The following is a 23,215-nucleotide window of genomic DNA, read 5'->3' as shown; positions in this document are numbered from 1 at the left end:
CAGGTCTCAATTCAAGTATCAACTTTTCAGACAAATTTCTTGAAAAGAAATTCTTCCTAAACAAGTTTCCCCTCTACAAAGAACTTTTGTGAATGATAAATATGTTCATTATTTTCATTGTGGTAACGGTTTCATGGATGTATATATATGTCAAAACTTTTCAAATTGTACACTTTAAATACATGCCATTTATCTTATGTCAATTATATTTCAATAGGGCTATTAAACAAAAAAACCCCTTTACAATTATACCTTCACTGTCACTATCCCATCATACTTTATTTCCTTAGGAGAAATTATTTTATTTTTGTCTATAAAAATTATCTATATGAAATTATCTTATTTCTTGATTTAAATGTTTACCATCTGTTTCACCCAACTAGAATGGAGGTGTCATGAGCACAGCAATGTTGTTCATTTTTGTCACTCGTGTACTCTCAGCTTGGCTTACAATTAGGTGCTCAATAAATATTTGGCTAATTGAATGAATGAATTCAACAGAGGTTTAGAAAAAGATCCTCAGACAATAAGAAGGGTGACTTTTCATTCCCTCAGATTCACTAGTACTTTTCAGACTTAAGAGGATGAGATTATTATTATTATCTTTACTAAAAGCAGCTACCTCAAAATCTATTCTGGATCTTCTCCACTGTCATCATCTGTATCATTTTATTGTTCATTTAGTCTGTGACACTATTCTAGTACTTTATGTATACTCTCTCATTGGTAGTGATTAGTTTTATAATGATAGTATTATAATGATAATATAGCATATTGTAATAATCATATAGTATAATATGATATAGTTATAATACAGAATATATAATAGCAGCAGTAATACAATAAAAATTTGTTTAGCACTTGCTAGTCATCAACTTTTCATGTAAGCATTCTACCCATGTAATCTCATTTATTCCTCATAATAACTTCATAAAGTAGGTTTTCTACTTCATGATGTGGAATTTGTAGTTTAAGGAGGTGAATTAACTGCCCAAAGCTACACAGCTGATAAAAGGCAAAGATGGACCTCAAACCCATGTCTATCTTACTTCAAAGCTTGTTCTTTTTCCATCCTGCTACAGTGCTTCTCAACTATTTTTACAATACAGTGTTACTCCAGCTTTTATCCAAAGCCCCTAAGGTCAGAGGAAGGTGTGTGCCTTGGGAATACTAGTACTCAAACTTTGTAATGGGTTAGGGACAAAAGTAAGAGAGATGAAAAGCTAGTTGCCTGAGAATAAACCAGGATACGTAGAGCAAAGAATTATTACTTTATCCCAAATGCCATATGCGGTTTCATTTGACACTTAACACTTACTGTTTCTAATTGCTCCCTGGTAGACCTGGGTTTTTACCTAAGCTGCTGGCCCTTGCTCCTCCCCTGCATACTAGTGAAGTATACTGGTGAAGATACGATCATGACAGACCTGGGTAGTCTCCCTTATCATCTGGGTCCTGATTTCAAGAGCACGTAGATGGGCCTTTACCTTTGGTGCCAGGAGGCTGCAGGTTGTCTCCAGTCAAGGAACACCAGCCCACAGGGAAGATGTCTCGGGAGTCGAAGCGGCACCAGTAGTCAAAGGCCCCTCGCCACCCATCAAAAGTGACAAGCACCTCTGAGCCCCGAACCTCCCCAATAGTGGCTGGGCAAATGAAATGAGGGTTCTTCCTGTCCACAGCTTCTAGCTTCATTCCCATTTTGAAGAAGTTGTGGGAAGGCGATGGTGGCTCCTAGATGAGAAACAGAAACATACACACCTAGACACAAAGAGAGGCCATTATGCCAATAGACTACTATCTAATTTGGATGATTAAAAAGTGACTGCTATATTAGATTTATAATGGATATATAGCCTTTCTTTTAAATTAATTTTAAATTAAATATTTAAATATTTAAAGTATTACTTTATTAATCCTAACATTTTGACAACTTTGCTTCAGATTTTTTAAAAGGAAATAAAAGGTTGCAGATAAAGTTGAATCTCCCTTTGTGCCCTTCCCATATTCCATTCCCCCTCTACCTACCACAGAGGTAACAGCTACCCATGCACGTTTTATATTTTACTATATACATACATACCCATTTGCCTGCTTTTAAATTTTATATAAATGGTATTACACTGTATGTATCACTGTACAATTTGCTTTTTGTTTAGCAGTATGCTTTTGAAATCTGCCCATGTTGATAAATTTAGCTCTGATTCATTTTAACTTCTAATAGTATTTCATTGTATGTATATATCGGTATTTATTCATTCTCCTTTGGACACTTAAAGATCTTTCCAATTGTTTACTATTTTAAAAGGGTTTTAACCACCATTCTTGCACTTCTTTGTACACATGTGGGAAGGTTTCTTTAGGTTATACATCTTAGGTGTAGAATTCCTGGGTTATAGGGTAGATATATACATCTTCTGCTTTATCAAATATTTTTAATTTGTCCTCCAAAGTGGCTGTAACATTGTATACTTTCACTGGAAGTGTAGAGAGTTCCTGGGTGCTAATTTGTAATGCAGTTACATAGATCAAGTTTCAAAAAATGTGTTGTACATTCTATTCTGTTCCCTTAATCTTACTATCTGATCCTGTACCAATAACATAGTCTTATTAAATGGATATCTGATAGGAAAAACCCCCTACTTTGTCATTCTTCAATATTGTTTTTGCTATTCATTCTCCGTCTTTCATATAAATTTCAATCAGTTTTTCGAGTTCTGTATACAAACCCTATTAGGATTTTGACTGGAATTACAATGAATTTATAGATAAATTTGGGTAGAAATAACCTTTATTATATACTATCAAGCCTTCCCATCCATAAACATGATAGTCTTTTCCACTTGTTAAGATTTCCTTTCTCTCTCTCTCTCTCTCTTTCTTTTTTTGGAGAAAGGGTCTGGTTCTGTCACCCAGGCTGGAGTGCCGTGGTGTAATCCTGGCTCACTGCAACCTCTGCCTCCCAGGGTCAAGTGATCCTCCTAACTCAGCCTCCCAAGTAGCTGGGATTACAGGCATACACCACCACACTCTGCTAATTTTTGTTATTTTTTGTAGAGATGGGGTTTTACCATGTTGCCCAAGCTGGTCTCGAACTCCTGACCTCAAGTGATCCGTATGCCTTGGCCTCCCAAAAAGTGCTGGGATTACAGGCATGAGCCACCGTGCCTGGCCAAGATTTCTTTAATGCAGATTTCTTCAACATACATTTAAAAATTTCCTCTACAAATATCTCATGCTTTTTTACCAACTTTTTTTCTAGGCAAATTACAATTCCATTGCTATCATAAGTGGCATTTAAAAAATTTATTTTCAAATCATTCAAATTTAACTGTTGTTAAATGCAAATAAAGTGATTTTTAAAAATTGACCAACTTATTCGATACTGATTATTAGCTTATGCTGACTGACATACCAATTCTTGTGTGCTTGATTTATCAATTGTTAAGAGATAAGTCTTCAAATATTCCCTAGTGATTTGTGGATTTTCCAATTTTACCATGTAATTTTGTCAAATTTTGCTCTATTATACTTTGAGATTACATTTTCTAGGAGCATGTACATTTATGACTGTTTTATCTTCCTGGTGAACCGTACTTTATGATAATTAGATAGTGACCTCTTTAATGCGTTTTATTTATTTTTAGAATCAGGGTCTTGCTCTGTCACCCAGGCTGGTGTGCAATGGTGCAAACACAGCTCCCTGCAGCCTCAATCTCCTGGGCTTAAGGGATTCTTCCACCTCAGCCTCCCAAGTAGCTGCGACTACAGGCACGTGCTACCACTCTCAGCTAATTTTTAAATTTTTTCTAGAGACGGGGTCTTGCTACGTGTGGCCCAGGCTGGTCTCAAATTCCTGGACTCAATGCTTTTAGCATCATTTAGACTTTTAGTATCAAAGTCTTGTGTGATTTCCGTAGAGTTTATGCCAGCTTTATTTTGATAAAAGTTCATCTGGCACATCTTTCATATTCTTTTATTTTCTTTTTTAAAAATTAAAAAATTTGTTTTCCATCATCCCCACCCTCTGTAGATTTCTTTTACTTTCAACATTTTTGTCATTATGTTTAGTGTCTCTTATACATAGCATATAGCTAGATTTTTAAAAATCTGATCTATGTATGATTATAATGAGCTTAAGCTCATTTCTTGTGATAATTGATGTATCTGAATTTATTACAACTATCTTATTGTCTATGTTTCTATTTAATTTGAATTTCCAAAGTTCTTTTTTCTCCTTTTCAATCAACTAAGTTTTCTTCTATTTTCCCCCTCCACTGATCCAGAAGTTAAACATTCTACTTGGAGTCTTTTGGCAGATCCCTTTACTGCACAGCTGGCATAACAAAGTCTAAAACATCTTTATTTCTAGTCCCAAAGAATACAAGAACTACTCCTGAGTTACATAAGTGCTAGGTAATTCAGAAGCAGGATGCTCTTAGTGTTGAGACTTAACTAGCAGCATAGGCAAACCTAATTCAATACCCTTTACAGTAACTTTTACCCCATTAGAAAATTCAACTGATAGACTCACTGCCTCACTTCTTGAGAAGCAATAACAAATACAGGTTTTGGATCCCTGTTCTGCCGCTTACTAGCCATATGATCTTGAGCAAGCTCCTAATTCAAAAGTATTTGTTTCCTTAACTATTAAATGGAAATAATAATTCTTAGCTCATAAAGTTAGCTGTGGGTATTACATGAGATAGTATATATTAAGTTCCAAACATATTGTAGGCAGTAAAAAAATAGTCTCCTTCTTTTCTCTGTTTAGAACATGAACTCTACAGAACTCCAAGATCTATAATAAGAATAGCGCCTTTAGATTTGTATTACATTTAACATATTCTACTAATAATACATTTTAACTTCTTAACAAGCCCGACAGGTAGACAGAGATTACTGGCAGCTGGGACCATATAATCTAATCTATGGGACCTTATAGTCTAATATATTCCTCTGGGGATAATTGCTGCTTCATAAGCTACTAAAAAATCCTTCTGAACTAATTTCTGAGGAGGCATCTTCAGGCCATAAGTAAATGTGGACATCAAAGTCTCAATATTTGACCTTAAGCAGCCTGGAGCTGGTGATATCTGAGGGATAGCCTACCTTGTGGAAAATCCTGATGGGAGCCATCTCTGCTCCATTTAGCGTCTTCAAAAGGAACATGGGCCAAGAAGACGCATTCAGCCGAAATCCTGCAGCAAGCATAATGGGCAACAGATTAAAAGTATGTTTCAAAAATGAATGGTGATGTGGGTGGCAAGCCACCCAGGTGCCGAGGCAAGAGACCGAGGGCACGAGCTGTTCCAGCATAATAAAATATATAAAATAAGAATAGTTATACTAGATATAGATCATAGATATGATTATATATGAATATCATTCATCATTAGTTTGTAGCAATTATTCTTTATTCCAATATTATAATAATCCTCACTCTACAATCATAACCTAGGAAAAACCAGGCCATACAGAGATAGGAGCTGAGGGGACATAGTGAGAAGTGACCAGAAGACAAGAGTGCGAGCCTTCTGTTATGCCCGGACAGGGCCACCAGAGGGCTCCTTGGTCTAGCGGTAACACCAGCGTCTGGGAAGACACCCGCTGCCAAGCGGACCGTGGTCTAGCGGTAGCGTCAGTGTCAAGGAAAAACACCCGCTACTTAGAGACTGGGAAAGGGAGTTGCCCTTTCCCCGGGAAAGTTTAGAGAAGACTCTACTCTTCCACCTCTTGTGGAGGGCCTGACGTCAGTCAGGCCCACCTGCAGTTATCCGGAGGCCTAACCGTCTCCCTGTGATGCTGTGCTTCAGTGGTCACGTTCCTAGTCCACCTTCATGTTCTATCCTGTACACCTGGCTCTGCCTTTTAGTTAGCAGTAGCAAATTAGTGAAAGCACTAAAAGTCTCCGATAAGTAGAAATAATGGCGTAAGCTATCTCTCTCTCTCTCCTCTCTCTCTCTGCCTCGGCTGACAGGCAGGGAAGGGCCCCCTGTCCAGTGGACACATGACCCACGTGACCTTACCTATCACGGGAGATGGCTCACACTCCTTACCCTGCCCCTTTGTCTTGTATCCAACAAATATCAGCACAGCCTGGCATTCGGGGCCACTACTGGTCTCCACGTCTTGGTGGCTGTGGTCCCCCGGGCCCAGCTGTCTTTTCTCTTATCTCTTTGTCTTGTGTCTTTATTTCTACACTCTCTTGTCTCCGCACACAGGGAGAAAACCCACCGATCCTGTGGGGCTGGACCCTACATCGTGATATCAAGTTTGGCCTTTGGAATCCAGCTACTCCTATGCTGTGATAGTTACAGAATCACAGACTGTTAAGAAAGGACTTAAGGGTTAAAAAAGAGAAACACCTCATTAGACAGATGAAGAAAATGAGGCACGTAAGAGAGAATGTAACTTGTCCAAGGTAATGCTGTAAAGTAAATAGTGGGACAGAGTCTCCAAACCAAGTTTCCTAAGACAAGTACTACAGAACACATAACATAATGCCTAGAAAACTTTCTAGGCATTTGAAAAATCCAAAAAAGATGTGATAGGATTAACGAATACTCAGAGATGATCTGGACAGTAGAGTATGAAAGGGGATCTAACAATCTCTTAAGAAGAAACCAAACATGTCAACTGATAAACCCAAAATATAAGTAAATCATTTTGGTTCCTCTCAATGTAAACTAACTCACTACTTCTCTTTCTGTCTCGCACACATACACACACTGAGTACAAAATACTTTCTGAAGTTCATTGTTTACTTAAACAACTAAGGACCAAGGAATGACATTGGAAAGGATTGTCCTATCCAAAAATCTTCATTTTGCAAAAGAGTAAAAAGAAGCCTAGAGAGGTTAACTGTCCATTATCATCTATCAATGAATTGTAAAAATAAGATCATTATTACAGTTAGGTCTTCCAATTAGAGCCCCAAGTGCTTCTTTCAATTTGCTTCAACTCTGCATCCTGAGATAACAAAACCTAATGCTTTTTGAGCATTTCCCAAACTACCTCAGCTTTCTCACTCCAGACAAAAGAACAGATAAGCTGCACCCAAGCTGCAAAGCTGGAAATAACAGCAGCAGCAGTATCTGATACTATTGAGCACTTTACTGTTCACTATGCCAATCACTTTCTATTGACTATCTAATCCTCAACACAGCCCTAGGAGGTAGATATTATCTTCATTTTATAGATGAGGAAACAGGTACAATTTATTTGAAGTTAAATAAATTGCTTAAGATTTCAAAGTGAGCAAATGAAAAGACAGGATTAAAATTCAGGCAATCTGACTCCTGAGCCCACACTTTAAAACTGGCAATGTATGGGTAAAATGAAAAGGGAAGATTCAGCTTTTGGAATAAAGTATCAATTAATAACTGTAATTAAAGTTAGGAGGAGGAGGTGACAAGGAAATGCAAATAAAAAAAGAGTTATCACTCCATACTATTTAAACTTTTAGTCCCAAAGCTGGCTAGGCTAAGCCAGCCTTCCCAAGGTAAAGAGATTTCTTGGGACAGCCCATCCATATCAACAGCAATGTGGACTTTCCCATCACTCAATCTAAAACTGCCATCACTTCCTTTTTGCTTGCCCAGCTTTTTTTCCCTTTAGGGCAAAAAAAAAAAACAAAAAAAAAACCCACCCTAACCCCACATGATTTGGTGGGCACGTCAACCACATATGTGGTCCTTACCTACCTGGCCTTGGGGTAAAACACACTGCTGTTTAAGAGCATCAAATTCCCCTAGACCAAGAGTGTATATGTGTCTACATCCCAAGTTAGGCCAGCTGTTTTTTGACATGAGATTGACGTTGTAGAAGAAAATCCTTCTTTGTCTGAGAACATGCCCATAAGGATGTTTGCAGTTTGGGCACTGCTACGTGGAGAACAGACCTGAGAATAAAGCCAAAGTATGGCATGGGATGGAGACACATAATAGTGTTTAAAACCCTGTACTCAGACACTCAACACCAGATAAATCCTTGGACTTCTTGGTTATATGAGTTAATAATTCCTGCCTCCTCCTTTTTTCCCTCTCTAATCTGGTTTGAGCTGGGTTTTTAACTGCTACTCTTTTTTTGACGATGGTTTAAAAAAATTAAATCCCTCCAGAAATTCAAGCGTGGTGTGTATGTGGGAAAACAACTCTCCTTAGGTCAGGGAAGGGCTGAAGCAAGCCAAACCCAGAGCAGCTTTGCCATGAGTGGTTTGGTACACCTACGGATAAGGTAAAGCAAGGCACTACTGTTTTAGAGAAGTGGTCTGTACACCTTGGTATAGGGAGGCCTGCACAATTAGAAAATTCAGGTTTAATGCCTATAGTTATCAATGACTAGAGTGCCTAACCATGTAATTCCCAATTCCATTTTTGAGGTAGGGGTTACTGAGGGGTTTCTATCTCATCTGAAGCTTAAGGAGCTAAAAAATCCTCTCAGCTCTGGAAATCATTACAATATTATCATAATAGTTAATATATATTGAATGTTTACCATGTATTAAACATTTTATATGCCATTTCTTACTCAATATTTGAAATAACATGGGCAGGCACTATTATTATCCCTACTCCACAGATGATAAAAAATGAAAACTCAGAGAAGCAGCTTGTCTAGGGTCATGCTAGTAAATGGTGGAGGCAGATTTCAATATATGGTGGTTGGATACCAAACTTTGTGGTTCTTTACTATGTTTCACTACCAGCAGGATTCTTCAAGAGTACAGGGGCAAAGCAGAAATATTTTGAACCCAAGAAATTGCCAAGGTATCTTATTCCTCAATCCGCTAGGTGATGTGGGACTCTATCCCTTCAAATTCAAGTATATCCATAATTTACCTCAATATTCTTGGGCAATCATAGACAGCAGATAATTTTAACATTGAAAGGGACCTCAGAGGCTATGAAGTACAAAGATCTTACATTGCAGATGACGAAACTGAAGTCCAGAGAGGCTAAGAAACTTATTCATGGTCACACAAGCCAATCTTACATTGTCAGGCTGGAACCCCAGGACTTCTTATTTGGTTCTCTTTTATTACACTATGTTTATTACACTTTCTCTTTTATTACACTATGTTGCCTCCAAAAGTTAACATTTATTGTACACATATCATGAGCCAGCTCCTTGTGCTAAGCATTTGCAGCGGATCACTACTACTATTCTGAATCAGATACTAGAAGAGTAGCACCGTTTCTGGCGCCAGACTGCCTGAATTTAAATCCAGCTTTGCCACGTACCAGGTACATAACTTTTGGAAAATTACAAAACCTCTCTCTAGCTTCAGTTTCCTCAACAACAGCCTGGGATAAGAATCAATGGGTTGTTCTAAGGATTAAATAGGCTAATACATGCAAAGGACTTAAAACACTGCCTGGCATATAGGCAGGAGTTAGATAAACACTGGCTATTATTTTTGTAACTATAGATGAAAAAACTGAGGCTTAGAGAAATTAAGTAAAATATCCAAAGTTAGTAAGTTAGTAAATAGCAGAGCCAGGATTTGAACCCAACTACTCCGTCTCCAGAGCTTTCATAACTAATCATCACATTAATATCTTCAAATATTTTATCACTCAGTCCTACCACACTGTCTCTAGGTAAGAAGAGTTGGAGTCATAAACTTGTGAAAGAGAGAAAAGAAGGAAGATAAAAACAGTAATTTGAGGCTCTATTTAAATTAGGCAATGACCTAGGCTGTCTATAAGGAAAAGGACAGGTGGGTAAGAGAAAATCCTAATCTCTAAATGTAGAGTACCTCAGTGCTCAGTCATTGCTTCTGTCTTCTTTTTGGTCCCCACTTTCTTCCTGTTAAATGATGACTGTCAATTTATATATTTAGCCCAAACCTCTGCTCAGGGTTTCATGTTCATATATCCAACTACCTCAGTCTAAAACTCTACTTGGATGTCTAAGAAATCGTAAAATGAATAAGTTTAATAAGACAGTACTCTTGATTCTACTATTCCCTCCAAACTTGTTCTTTCCTCCAGTTATCCCATCTCAGTTTAATAGGTGGCACCCTTTATTAAACCCAGGTGCTCAGACCAAAAAGACTAGAAGTCATCCTTGATTCTTCCCTTTCTATCACCCACCAAACCCAATTAATCAGCAAGTCTTGATGGCTTTCCCACTTAATATATGCTAGATCAACCCACATTTCACCATCTTTACTGCTATATTACCCTAATTTAAGCCAGAGTCAAACTTTGCCTAGACAACTCCAACAGCCTTCTAACTGGACCTCAGCCCTCTACTTTTGCAGCCAGAATAATATGGTTATGTTTTTAAAAATATAAATCAGGTCACATTACCTATGCTCAAATTTCACAACACAAAACAGATCTAAACTCTTTATTACTCATGTTTACAAGGCTTACATGATCTGGACCTTGCTTACTCCTCATTACTCATCTCTTATCACTCCCTTGTACCCCCATTCATTGGTCTTTCTGTTCTCAAATATACCAAGCTGTTTCCCTCTGCCTCAAACAACTTTTAATCAACTCTTTACAGTTAGTTATTTGCTGAGACATCACTTCCTCAGAAAGGTGTTCCTTGACTACTCTACCCAAAATAGACTCCTAAATCTATCCTGCTTCCTTCTTTTTTATTCCTAGCCCTTATCACCATCGGAATTTTCTTTTTAAAAAGTTTAATGTGTATGTCTTCTCCAACTAGAATACAAAATCCTTGATAGTTTTATTGAATTAAGGAAAAAACCCTCCATTTATTAAATGGGTGCCAAGAATTGATGAACGCTTTATTATGTTACTCCACTTAATCCACAAAAACCACATGGGGAAGAATTTATTAATCATCTTGCAGGTGAGGGCACTGAAACTCAACGTTAAAAGTCAAGGTAAAGCAACTTACCAGTAGTCACACAACTAAGGTAGTGAGTGGCTAAGTTAATATTACAAAGTCAGATCTCTTTTAATTCCAAACACAGGCTGCAAGTGCTCTGTGTTTACCAAGGATTTATTTTTTAAAACTTCATAAAGAACCACTTCTAAAGTGCTTCTAGGTGCTCCCAAGACTATGGGACCACTGGATAAGCTAGGGTCCATCTATTTAAACTGGCTAACTGATGAAACTGGATTTAAGAGTGGAGCTGAAGGCCGGGCACAATGGCTTTCACCTGTAATCCCAGCATTTTGGGAGACTGACGCAGGAGGATCACTTCAGCCCAAAATTTAAAGACCAGCCTGGGCAACATAGTGAGACCCTGTTTCTACAAAAAATTAGCTGGGTGTGGTGGTGTGTGCTTGTAGTCCCAGCTATGTGGGAGGCTCATGCAGGATGACTGCTGTAGCCTGGGGATGTCGAGGCTGCAATGAGCTATGATTGTGCCACTGCATTCCAGCCTGAGTGACACAGCGAGACTCTGCCTCAATACATGCATACATACATGCGGAGCAGCAGGACTATAATCTAATCATAGTCCATGCCCTCTGGTGGCAGGTAACAGAAGAGCATTCACACCAGGAATTGATCAGTGACAGAAACATACAAAGGATTCCTTTCAAGTCACTGTATATACTAAAGCATGTGACCAAATTTGCTGGGTAAGCAGTTTACACTGAGCTCGTGACTCACTTGACTAGGGGCCTCATTAGAGGCTAGCTTCTACTCTAGCTCAGTGATTCTCAAACTTGGACACTGGAATTCCCTAGGGAACATTAAAGAATACATCAGATCCACTCCCAGAAATCCTTATTTAACTGATCTGAAGTTAAGGCCTAGACCCTGAAAATTTTAAGAGCTCCCTAGGTGATTTTAACAGGTAGCCAAGTTTGAGAACTATGCTCTAGACAGCCCTCTTTAGAAGTAACAATTACAGTATTTTTTTTTTTTTTTAGGATTTTTTTTTTTTTTTTTATTATACTTTAGGCTCTATGGTACATGTGTGCAACGTGCAGGTAAGTTACATATGTATACATGTGCCATGCTGGTGCGCTGCACCCACCAACTCGTCATCTAGCATTAGGTATATCTCCCAATGCTATCCCTCCCCCCTCCCCCTACCCCACAACAGTCCCCAAAGTGTGATGTTCCCCTTCCTGTGACCATGTGTTCTCATTGTTCAATTCCCACCTATGAGTGAGAATATGCGGTGTTTGGTTTTTTGTTCTTGCGATAGTTTACTGAGAATGATGATTTCCAACTTCATCCATGTCCCTACAAAGGACATGAACTCATCGTTTTTTATGGCTGCATAGTATTCCATGGTGTATATGTGCCACATTTTCTTAATCCAGTCTATCATTGTTGGACATTTGGGTTGGTTCCAAGTCTTTGCTATTGTGAATAATGCTGCAATAAACATACGTGTGCATGTGTCTTTATAGCAGCATGATTTATAGTCCTTTGGGTATATACCCAGTAATGGGATGGCTGGGTCAAATGGAATTTCTAGTTCTAGATCCCTGAGGAATCGCCACACTGACTTCCACAAGGGTTGAACTAGTTTACAGTCCCACCAACAGTGGAAAAGTGTTCCTATTTCTCCACATCCTCTCCAGCACCTGTTGTTTCCTGACTTTTTCACAATTGCTTCAAAGAGAATAAAATACCTAGGAATCCAACTTACAAGGGATGTGAAGGACCTCTTCAAGGAAAACTACAAACCACTGCTCAAGGAAATAAAAGAGGATACAAACAAATGGAAGAACATTCCATGCTCATGGGTAGGAAGAATCAATATCATGAAAATGGCCATCCTTCCCAAGGTAATTTACAGGTTCAATGCCATCCCCATCAAGTTACCAATGACTTTCTTCACAGAATTGGAAAAAACTACTTTAAAGTTCATATGGAACCAAAAAAGAGCCCGCATCGCCAAGTCAATCCTAAGCCAAAAGAACAAAGCTGGAGGTATCACACTACCTGACTTCAAACTATACTACAAGGCTACAGTAACCAAAACAGCATGGTACTGGTACCAAAACAGAGATATAGATCAATGGAACAGAACAGAGCCGTCAGAAATAATGCCACATATCTACAACTATCTGATCTTTGACAAACCTGACAAAAACAAGAAATGGGGAAAGGATTCCCTATTTAATAAATGGTGCTGGGAAAACTGGCTAGCCATATGTAGAAAGCTGAAACTGGATCCCTTCCTTACACCTTATACAAAAATCAATTCAAGATGGATTAAAGACTTAAATGTTAGACCTAAAACCATAAAAACCCTAGAAGAAAACCTAGGCATTACCATTCAGGACATAGGCATGGGCAAGGACTTCATGTCTAAAACACCAAAAGCAATGGCAACAAAAGCCAAAATTGACAAATGGGATCTCATTAAACTAAAGAGCTTCTGCACAGCAAAGGAAACTACCATCAGAGTGAACAGGCAACCTACAAAATGGGAGAAAATTTTTGCAACCTACTCATCTGACAAAGGGCTAATATCCAGAATCTACAATGAACTCCAACAAATTTACAAGAAAAAAACAAACAACCCTATCAAAAAGTGGGCGAAGGACATGAACAGACACTTCTCAAAAGAAGACATTTATGCAGCCAAAAAACACATGAAAAAAATGCTCACCATCACTGGCCATCAGAGAAATGCAAATCAAAACCACAATGAGATACCATCTCACACCAGTTAGAATGACAATCACAGTATTAAGTAGAAGAATCAGTCAGTAATAACAGGGAGCTGTGAGGAGAAGAGTGGCAGCTTTGAGATAACTGAGGAGAATCATTCTACTCTACTACAGGCTTTATCCTTGGAGGACTCCACTGCAAGGGAGTAATATCCCTTATGAGAACAGAACACACATACGTATACATATACACCATACAAGATTTTAATGGAAAAGGATGCTCTTCCAGAGCAATGTCTTCCAAATATAGACCAGTTGTGTCAGAATCTCAGGAGAGCCATTTTGCCATGCAGAATCCCAAGCCCCATTACCTAGAGCTTCTGATTCAGCAACTCTAGAAACAAGGCCAGAGAAGGCTTGGGGAACATGGACACACACACAGATGTACAATTATATATATATAATTTTATTTTTTAAATTTTATTTTGAAAAGTTATAAACCTAGAGAAAATAGCAAAAACTATATAATGAACAATTATGTACCCTTCAACTAGATTCAACAACTATTACCATTTTCCCACATCTGCTTTTCATCTACATATATTAATGCTTCCACCCCTGAACTATATGAAAGTTGGAGATGTTATGACACTTCACCCCTAAATATATCAGTATATTTGAAAAAAGACATTCCCCTACAAAATTGCAGTATTATCACACTCAGGAAATTTAATTAAAAATATTCTCATTTGTCCCTAAAATATTCTTTAAAACTGTTGATTTTTAAATACAGGATCCAATCAAGAATCACATACTGCAATTGGTTGTCATGTTTCTTCAGTCTCCTTTAACGTAGAATTAATGTAGAATAGTCCTGTTGCCTTTTGTTTGCTTTGTATGACACTGACATTTTTGAAGAGTCTGGATTATGTTTTACAGAATGTCCCACAGTTTGGACTTCTTCTGATCGTTTCCTCATAATTACATTCATGCTGAAGAGCTTATTTATTTATTTATTTTGAGACAGGGTCTTGCTCGGTTGCCCAGGCTGGCGTGCAGTGGTGCAATCATGGCTCACAGCAGCCTTCAATTCCTGGGCTCAGGTGATCCCCCTGAGCAACTAGGACTAAAGGTGTGCACCACCACACCTGGCCAATTTTTCTATTTTTTGTAGTGATGGGGGACTTGCTATATTTCCTGGGCTGGTCTTGAATTTCTGGGCTCAAGTAATCATCCCGCCTCAGCCTCCCAAAGTGCTGGCTAGGATTACAGGCATAAACTGCTAGGCCTGGCCTGCTAAAGAGATTTGATAAAAAATATTATACAGGTGATGTGGAGTATTTCTCATTGCAATACTGCAGGAGGCACATAATGTCAATTTGTCTACTGAAGATACAAAATTTGATCACATGTTAAGAGGTGACTGACAGTGTTCTTCACTGTAATTTCTCTTTGTAATTTACGGGCAATCAGTGGAGAGAAACTTTGAGACTGTAAATATCCTATTCCTCAGTATGTTTTTTTACCTAATAGTTTTAACATTTATTGGTTACTCTTGCCTGACTCAATTATTAAAATAGTTGCAAAAAAGTAATTTTCTCTCATTCCTTCTATATATTTTTTTGAGACAGGGTTTCGCTTTGTCCCCCAGGCTGAAATTCAGTGGCGAGATCTCCGCTCACTGCAGCCTCGACTTCCTGGGCTCAGTTGATTCTTCCTTTTCAGCCTCCTGCGTAGCTGGTACTACAGGTGTGTGTCATCATGCCCAGATAATTTTTGTATTTTTTTGTAGGGACAGAGTTTCACCATGTTGCCCAGGCTGGTCTCAAACTCCTGGGCTCATGTGATCCACCCATCTCGGCCTCCTAAAGTGCTGGGATTACAGGTGTGAGCCACTGTGCCCAGCCTCATTCCTTCTATATTTATTTGCTGGAATTCTGTAAAGGAGATTTCTTCTCTCCAACTTTAATTTTTTTTTTTTTTTTTTTTGAGAAGAGGTTTTACTCTGTCACCCAGGCTGGAGTACAATAGCATGATCATGGCTTACTGCAGCTCTCGGCCTCCCAGACTCAAGGGGATACTCCCACCTCAGTCTCCCAAGTAGTTGGGACCACAGGTGCGTGACACCATGTCCAGCTCATTTTTAATGTTTTCCAGTAGAGATGGGGGTCTTGCCATGTTGCCCAGGCTGGTCTCGAACTCCTAGGCTCAAGGGGTCCTCCTGCCTCAGCTTCCCAAAGTGTTGGGATTACAGGTGTATCAGGTGATTTTTAGAAACCAAAATCAAGGTGTCGTCATTGCTACTGAGATGTAATTGCTTCTAGGCCTTTTCAATGAACAGTGCTTGGAAAATACATATGTATATACACACACACATACAAATCATATGTTACATATATGTATTACTTGAATAGGATGCATACATATAAATATATTTTAAAGGCCAGAGTAGATACAGATATTCTCCAATTCAAATCCAATACTACAGGGTTCTTCCTCATCTTTTTCCATATTAGAATCTTATTTATTCATTTGCTCTATTTTCAATATCTGCAAATTAGTCTCAGATAACCATGCCAAAACCACAAACATTATTAAGGAGTCAAAATTTCTTTGCAGTCCATTTTTTCCTTAGAATATGCCCTATATTAAAGGTGTACTGTGAAGGTTCTATATTAAAAATTTATTTGAATTAATAGTTTTTTCAATGTGGTTATTATATCTGTTTGATTCAGTTTTGTTTGTTTCTAACCAATTTTAGGGTTTGCTTTGTTAATCTTTTTTAGTTTAATTTTATTTATTAAGTAAAATACTTAGTTCAAAAGTCAAAAGAATATTAAAAGGTATTCTCAAAAGCCTCACTCTTATCCCAGTACTTTCTACCTTATTCCAAGACATGCCTAATGGGTGATCTTTTCATTATTTTCTGGCTTGACATTCTTGTGTTTCTTTTTACAAAAATAAATTTAAAATATATACTCTCATGTGTTATATGTGTGCGTACGTGTATACATACATATTTCCCCTTCTCTTTCTCAAAAGTTAGTGTATTATATATACTTTTTGCAACTTTCTTTTTTCACATTAATGATATATCTTAGAAATCACTCCATATTAGTTTACAGAGATCTTCCTCGTTCTATTTTATGGTTGAATGGTACTTCATTGTGTGAATGTACTATATTACATTCAATCAATCTCTTAATGTTGCAAAAAATAACCATGTGTATGTTGCTTTATTTTTGTGGAAGTACATCTTTAAAATCAAATTCCTGAAGTGGGATCCCTGGGTCAACTAATAAATGCATATGTGGTTTTTCTCAGATACTGCTGAATTGTATGCCCTCCCTCTCCAGTGTGAAATGTACCATTCTGCATGTTCCCAGCAAAAAAAAATGAGAACCCTTATTTCCCCACAGCATTGCTGTCTCCTCAAGCTTTGGAATTTTTGTCAATCTGGTAAGAAAGAATATCTTACTGTGGTTTTAATCTGCACTTATTTTATTATGAGTGGTGTGAATTTTCATATGTCTGAGGACCATTTGTATATCTTCTGTCAACTGCTCATGCCTTAAGATCATTTTTCTATAGGTTTTAGTCTTAAAAAATTTTTCTATTTTTCTATTTATGAGTGTTCTTTATGAATTAGGGAGAGTTATCTGTGCTTTATGTTGCAAATATTTTCTCCCATTTATCATTTGTCTTTTAGCTTTGCTTGGAGTATTTTTTTCCCCTAAAAATGTTTTAAAAAGTCAAATTTGTCGGTCTACCTAGATTTTGAATCATATTTAAAAAGGCTTTCCCCACCCCAAGTTTATAAAGGAATTTGTGTTTTCCTAGTACTTATATAGTCATTTTTTTTTACATTTTGATCTCTAATCCACGTGCAGTTTATTCTGACATATGCTGTGATATATGGATTCAATTGTATCTTTTCCTAATGGCTATTAACTTATCCCAATGTCATTTATGAAAAAGTCAATTTTATCCAATTTAATATGCCAACCACTATGGACTGAATCTCCATCCCTCAAATTAATATGTTGAAGTCCTAATCCCCAATATAACTGTACCCAGAGACAGGGCTGTTAGGAGATGATGAAGGTTAAGTGAAGTCATGGGGTAGAGCCCTAATTTGATAGAACTATGGCCTTATAAGAAGAGGAAGAGCTCTCTCCCTCCCTCCACTTCTCCCCCTTCCTTCTTCCTTCTCCTGTGAGAACACAGTGAGAAGGCAGCCATAAGATGGCTGTCTGCAAGCAAGAAGAGGACCCTCAGCAGAAACCAAGCCCTGCCAGAACCTTGATCTTGGACTTTCCAGCCTTTAGAACTGTGAGAAAAAAAAATCCTGTTGTTTAAGCCAGACAGTCTGTGGTATTTCACTGACAGCCCCAGCAGACTACCACACTACCTTTATCATATAGCAGATTTTCATATACAGTCAGATCTATCTCTGGATTTGCTATTTATTTTACACTGCTCAGTCTGCCTATTCATGTGCCAGTTCCATATAATTTTAATTACAGAGGCTTTAAAGTATGTTTTAATAGCTAATGGGATTACTCTCTGCACATTGCTCTTCTTTTTTAGGAGTTCCGAGCTATTTTTGAATTATTATATGTACACTACAAATTTTATTATATTTACCTACAAATTTTCCTCACTGCTTTGCAGAGATCCATTTTTTCCATGTTATCATTTTCTTCCTGCTTGAAGGACTTCACTTAACATTTCTTGTAGTACTGATATGCTTGTGATTAATTCTCTAAGCTTTTATATGTCTGCAAATGTCTTCATTTCATTTTTATTTTTGAAAGGCATTCTTGCTTGGTATAGAATTCTAGCTTAACAACTTTTTTTCCTTTTAGAACTTAAAAATGCTGCTCCACTGTATTCTGGCTTGCACTGTTTCTGACGAGAAGTTGCTGTCATTCTTTGCTCTTCTATGTATCATGTGCTTGTTTTTCTCTGGCTGCTCTTAAGACTTTTCTCTTTATCGTGGGTTTTCAGCAATTTGATGATGATGTGCCTTGTGTGGTTTATTTCATATTTCTCCTGCTTAGGGTTCATTGAGCTTCTCTGATTTGTGAAGTTATAGTTTTCATAGTATTCGAAAATTTTTCAAGCATTATTTTTCTAATAACTTCTTATGTGCTCCTTATCTCTCCTTCAGGACTCCAGTTATATATGTTATAGGCTACGTGAAGTTGTTCCATGGCTCACTGATGCTTTCTTTTTCAGTTCTTTTTCTCTCTGTGTTTCATTTGGATAGTTTATACTGCTGTTTTTAAGTTTGCTGATCTTCCTCCTGCAGCAATTCCAACAGTAATATGTTGTGGATCCATTCAGTTTATTCTTCACTTGAGATATTATATTGTATGTTCTACCTCTAAAGTTCAATTTGGTTCTTTTAAATCTAAATCCTACATTTCTCTACTCATGATGCTCATGATTTCCTCTATCTTCTTGAACATATGCAATATAAACAACTGCTTTAATGTCCTTGTCTATTAATTCTATAATCTGTGTTATTTCTGGATTCTAATTATAATTGGTTAGTTTTTCTCTTGCTTGTTTGCATGCCTGGTAATTTTTTATTGTGGTAAAATATATATCAAATTTACAGTTTTAATCATTTTAAAGTGTACAGTTCTGTGACATTAAGTCCATTCACATTATTGGGCAACTATCACCACCATCCATCTCCAGAACATTTTCATTTTCCCCAACTGAAACTCTGTACCTATTATCAACCTCTTCACTTCCTCCTCCCCCAGATCCTGGCAACTACTATTGTACTTTCTGTCTCTATAAATTTGACTTCTCTAGATATCTCATCTAAGTGAAATCATACAATATTTGTGCTTTTATAACTGGCTTATTTCACTTAGCATGTCTTCGAGGTTCACCTATGTTGTAGCATGTGTTATAATTTCCTTCTTCTTTAAGGCTGCATAATATTCCTATTGCATCTCTCTCTCTTCCCCAGCCCCGCTCTGTTTCTGTGTGTGCATATGTGTGACATTTTCTTTATCCATTCTTCCATCAACAGACACTTGAGTGGCTTCTACCTTTTGGCTATTGTGACTAATGCTGCTAAACATGGGTATTCAAATATCTGCCCAAGTCCCTGCTTTCAGTCCTTCTGAGTATATACCCAGAAATGGAACTGCTGAATCACAGAATTCTACTTTTACTTTTTAAGAAAATAGGTGGGGTCTCACTATGTTGCCCAGGCTGGCCTCGAACTCCTGGGTTCAAGCAATCCTCCTGCCTCAGCCTTCCAGGTAGTTGGGACTACATGTGCATGGTATTTTTAACTTTCTGAGAAACTCCCATTTTACATTCCTACCAGCAACAGACATTCCCATTTCTCCACATCCTCATCAACATTTGTTATTTTCTGTTTTTTTCCTAATACCCATCCTAATGAATGTGAAGTGTCATCTCAATGCAGTTTTAATTTGTAGTTCCCTAATGATTAGTGATCATGAACATATTTTCATGTGCTAATTGGCCATTTGTACAACTTCTTTGGAAAAAAATCTGTTCAAGTCCTTTGCTCATTTTTGAAATGGGTTTTTTGTTGTTGAGGTTTAGGAGTTTTTATTTTTAATTTTTTAAATATCATAAACCTTGAATAACACAGTTGCAGGAGTTTTTAAAAATATTTTTTGAATATTAACCCCTTATCAGATATATGTTTTGTGAATTTTTTTTCTAATTCTGTGGGCTGCCTTTTCACTATGTCAATAGCGTCCTTTGATGCACAAAAGTTTTGAATTTTGATGTAGTTTAATTTATGTATGTTTTTCTTTTGTTGCCTGTGCTTTTGGTGTTATATTCAAATCTAATGTCATAAAGCTTTTCTTCCAAGAGTTTTATGGATTTAGCCCCCACATTCAGGCCTTTGATACATTTTGAGTATCAATTTTGAGTATACAATTTTTGTATATAGTGTAAGGTTAAGTTCCAACTTCATTTTTTTGCATGTGTATATGTCATTTTTCTAGCATTACTGAATTAGATATGTAAGTATAAAAAATTAGCTTCACTGAGATACAATTCACACACCATAAAATTTACTCTTTTAAGTATATAGTTCAATGGCTTTTAGTACTCTGTGAATACACAAAGTGTGCAAACATCACTTTATCTAATTTAAAATATTTTCATCACTCCTCCAAAAAGAGGCCCAATACCTATTAGCAGCCACTCCCCATCCCCACTTCAAGCTGGACTCTGGAAACCACAAATCTACTTTCTGCTTACATGGATTTGGCTATTTTTTCCCATTGTGTGAGCTGTCTTTTCAGTCCTTGATGATGAAGCTTTTTAGTTTTGATGAAGTTCAAGTTATCTATTTTTTCTTTTGTTTTTTGTGCTTTTGGTGCTATATTATCTAATCCAAGGTCATGAAGATTTCCTCCTGTTTTCTTCAAAGAGTTTTCTCATTTTAGCTCTTACATTTAGGTCCATGATCCACTTGAAATTAATTTTTGCATATGGCATAGAGGTAGGGTCCAACTTCATTTTTTTCTATGTGAATATCCAGTTGTTCCTGCACCAGCTGTTGAAAATCACATTGAACTGTCTTGGCATCCTTGTGAAAAATCAATTGACCATAAATTGGTAGGTTCATTTCTGTACTCTTAATTCTAATTCACGGATCTATATGTCTGTCTTCATGCCAGAACCACAATGTCTTCAGTACCACAGCTTTGTAATAAGTTTTGAAATCAGAAAATGTTAGTCTTCCACCTTTGTTTTCCCTTTTGAAGATTGCTATGACTATTCTGGGTCCCTTATAAGAATTTTAGAACCAATTTGTCAATTTCTGCAAAATAGGCAGTTGGGATTTTGATAGGGACTGCACTGCATCTATAGATCAATTTGGAGAATATTACTGATAGTTAAGTGATTTGCAAATATTCTCTCCTAGTCTGTGGCCTGTATTCTTTTTTAATTTTTCAATTATTATTATTTTTTATTATACTTTAAATTCTGGGGTACATGTGCACAACGTGCAGGTTTGTCACATAGGTATACAGGTGCCATGTTGGTTTGCTGCACCCATCAACTCATCATTTACATTAGGTATTTCTCCTAATGCTATCTCTCCCCCAGCCTCCCACCCCCCAGCAGGCCCCAGTGTGTGATGTTCCTTTCCCTGTGTCCACGTGTTCTCATTGTTCAACTCGCACTTATGAGAACACACAGTGTTTGGTTTTCTGTCCTTGTGATAGTTTGCTGAGAATGATGGTTTCCAGCTTCATCCATGTCCCTACAAAGGACATGAACTCATCCTTTTTTATGGCTGCATAGTATTCCATGGTGTATATGTGCCACATTTTCTTTATCCAGTCTATTATTGATGGATATTTGGGTTGGTCCAATTCTTTGCTATTGTGAATAGTGCTGCAATAAACATACATGTGCATGTGTCTTTATAGTAGCATGATTTATAATCCTTTGGGTATATACCCAGTAATGGGATCGCTGGGTCTAATGGTATTTCTAGTTCTAGATCCTTGAGGAATCGCCACACTGTCTTCCACAATGGGTGAACTAACTTACACACCCACCAACAGTGTAAAAGTGTTCCTATTTCTCCACATCCTCTCCAGCATCTATTGTTTCTGGACTTTTTAATGATTGCCATTCTAACTGGCGTGAGATGGTATCTCACTGTGATTTTGATTTGCATTTCTCTAATGACCAATGATAATGAGCATTTTTTCATGTGTCTGTTGGCTGCATAAATGTCTTCTTTTGAGAAGTGTCTGTTCATATCTGTTGCCCACTTTTTGATGGGATTGTTTGTGTTTTTCTTGTAAATTTGTTTTTCTTTGCAGATTCTGGATATTAGCCCTTTGTCAGATGGGTAGATTGCAAAAATTTCCTCCTATTCTGTAGGTTGCCTGTTCACTCTGATGGTAGTTTCTTTTGCTGTGCAGAAGCTCTTTAGTTTAATTAGATCCCATTTGTCAATTTTGGCTTTTGTTGCCATTGCTTTTGGTGTTTTACTCATGAAGTCTTTGCCCATGCCTATGTCCTGAATGGTACTGCCCAGGTTTTCTTCTAGGGTTTTTACAGGTTTAGGTTTTACATTTAAGTCTTTAATCCATCTTGAGTTAATTTTTGTATAAGGTGTAAGGAAGTCCAGTTTCAGGTTTCTACATATGGCCAGCCAGTTTTCCCAGCACCATTTATTAAATAGGGAATCCTTTCCCCATTTCTTGTTTTTGTCAGGTTTGTCAAAGATCAGATGGTTGTAGATGTGTGGTATTATTTCTGAGGCCTCTGTACTGTTCTACTGGTCTATATATCTGTTTTGGTACCAGTGCCATGCTGTTCTGGTTACTGTAGCCTTGTAGTATAGTTTGAAGTCAGGTTGCGTGATGCCTCCAGCTTTGTCCTTTTTGCTTAGGATTGTCTTGGTCATGTGTGCTCTTTTTTGGTTCCATATGAAATTTAAAGTAGTTTTTTCCCATTCTGTGAAGAAAGTCAGTGGTAGCTTGACGGCGATAGCACTGAACCTATAAATTACTTCGGGCAGTATGGCCATTTTCACGATATTGATTCATCCTATCCATTAGCGTGGAATGTTCTTCCATTTGTTTGTGTCCTTTTATTTCATTGAGCAGTGG

The 23,215-nt window shown here is 37.5% G+C and overlaps 1 protein-coding gene across 24 annotated transcripts in view; it reads right to left on the bottom strand.

The window, feature by feature from the left end:
• The window catches only part of SCMH1 (Scm polycomb group protein homolog 1), a 243,372-nt gene that overhangs the window by 111,233 nt on the left and 108,924 nt on the right, over positions 1–23,215 (bottom strand). For 21 of the 24 annotated variants that reach the window (XR_010136117.1, XM_063713085.1, XM_063713120.1 and 18 more), the window contains 2 exons: positions 5,110–5,198; positions 1,488–1,731 (listed from right to left, as the gene is read on the bottom strand). The exons of 2 other annotated variants lie outside the window; for them this stretch is intronic. Coding sequence is in view for 21 of the 22 variants with exons in the window: in XM_063713085.1 (XP_063569155.1) it covers positions 1,488–1,731; positions 5,110–5,198 (333 nt within the window). In the remaining variant the exon portion in view is untranslated. Of the gene's footprint in view, positions 1–1,487; positions 1,759–5,109; positions 5,199–23,215 lie in introns of those variants that run through there. One more of the 24 variants, XM_063713122.1, reaches the window with a different exon arrangement.

Source organism: Pongo abelii, chromosome 1, assembly GCF_028885655.2.
Source record: "Pongo abelii isolate AG06213 chromosome 1, NHGRI_mPonAbe1-v2.0_pri, whole genome shotgun sequence".
Lineage (NCBI taxonomy): Eukaryota > Metazoa > Chordata > Mammalia > Primates > Hominidae > Pongo > Pongo abelii.
Note: the sequence above shows the minus strand (reverse complement) of the source record. Positions and strands in the feature narration are given on the sequence as shown.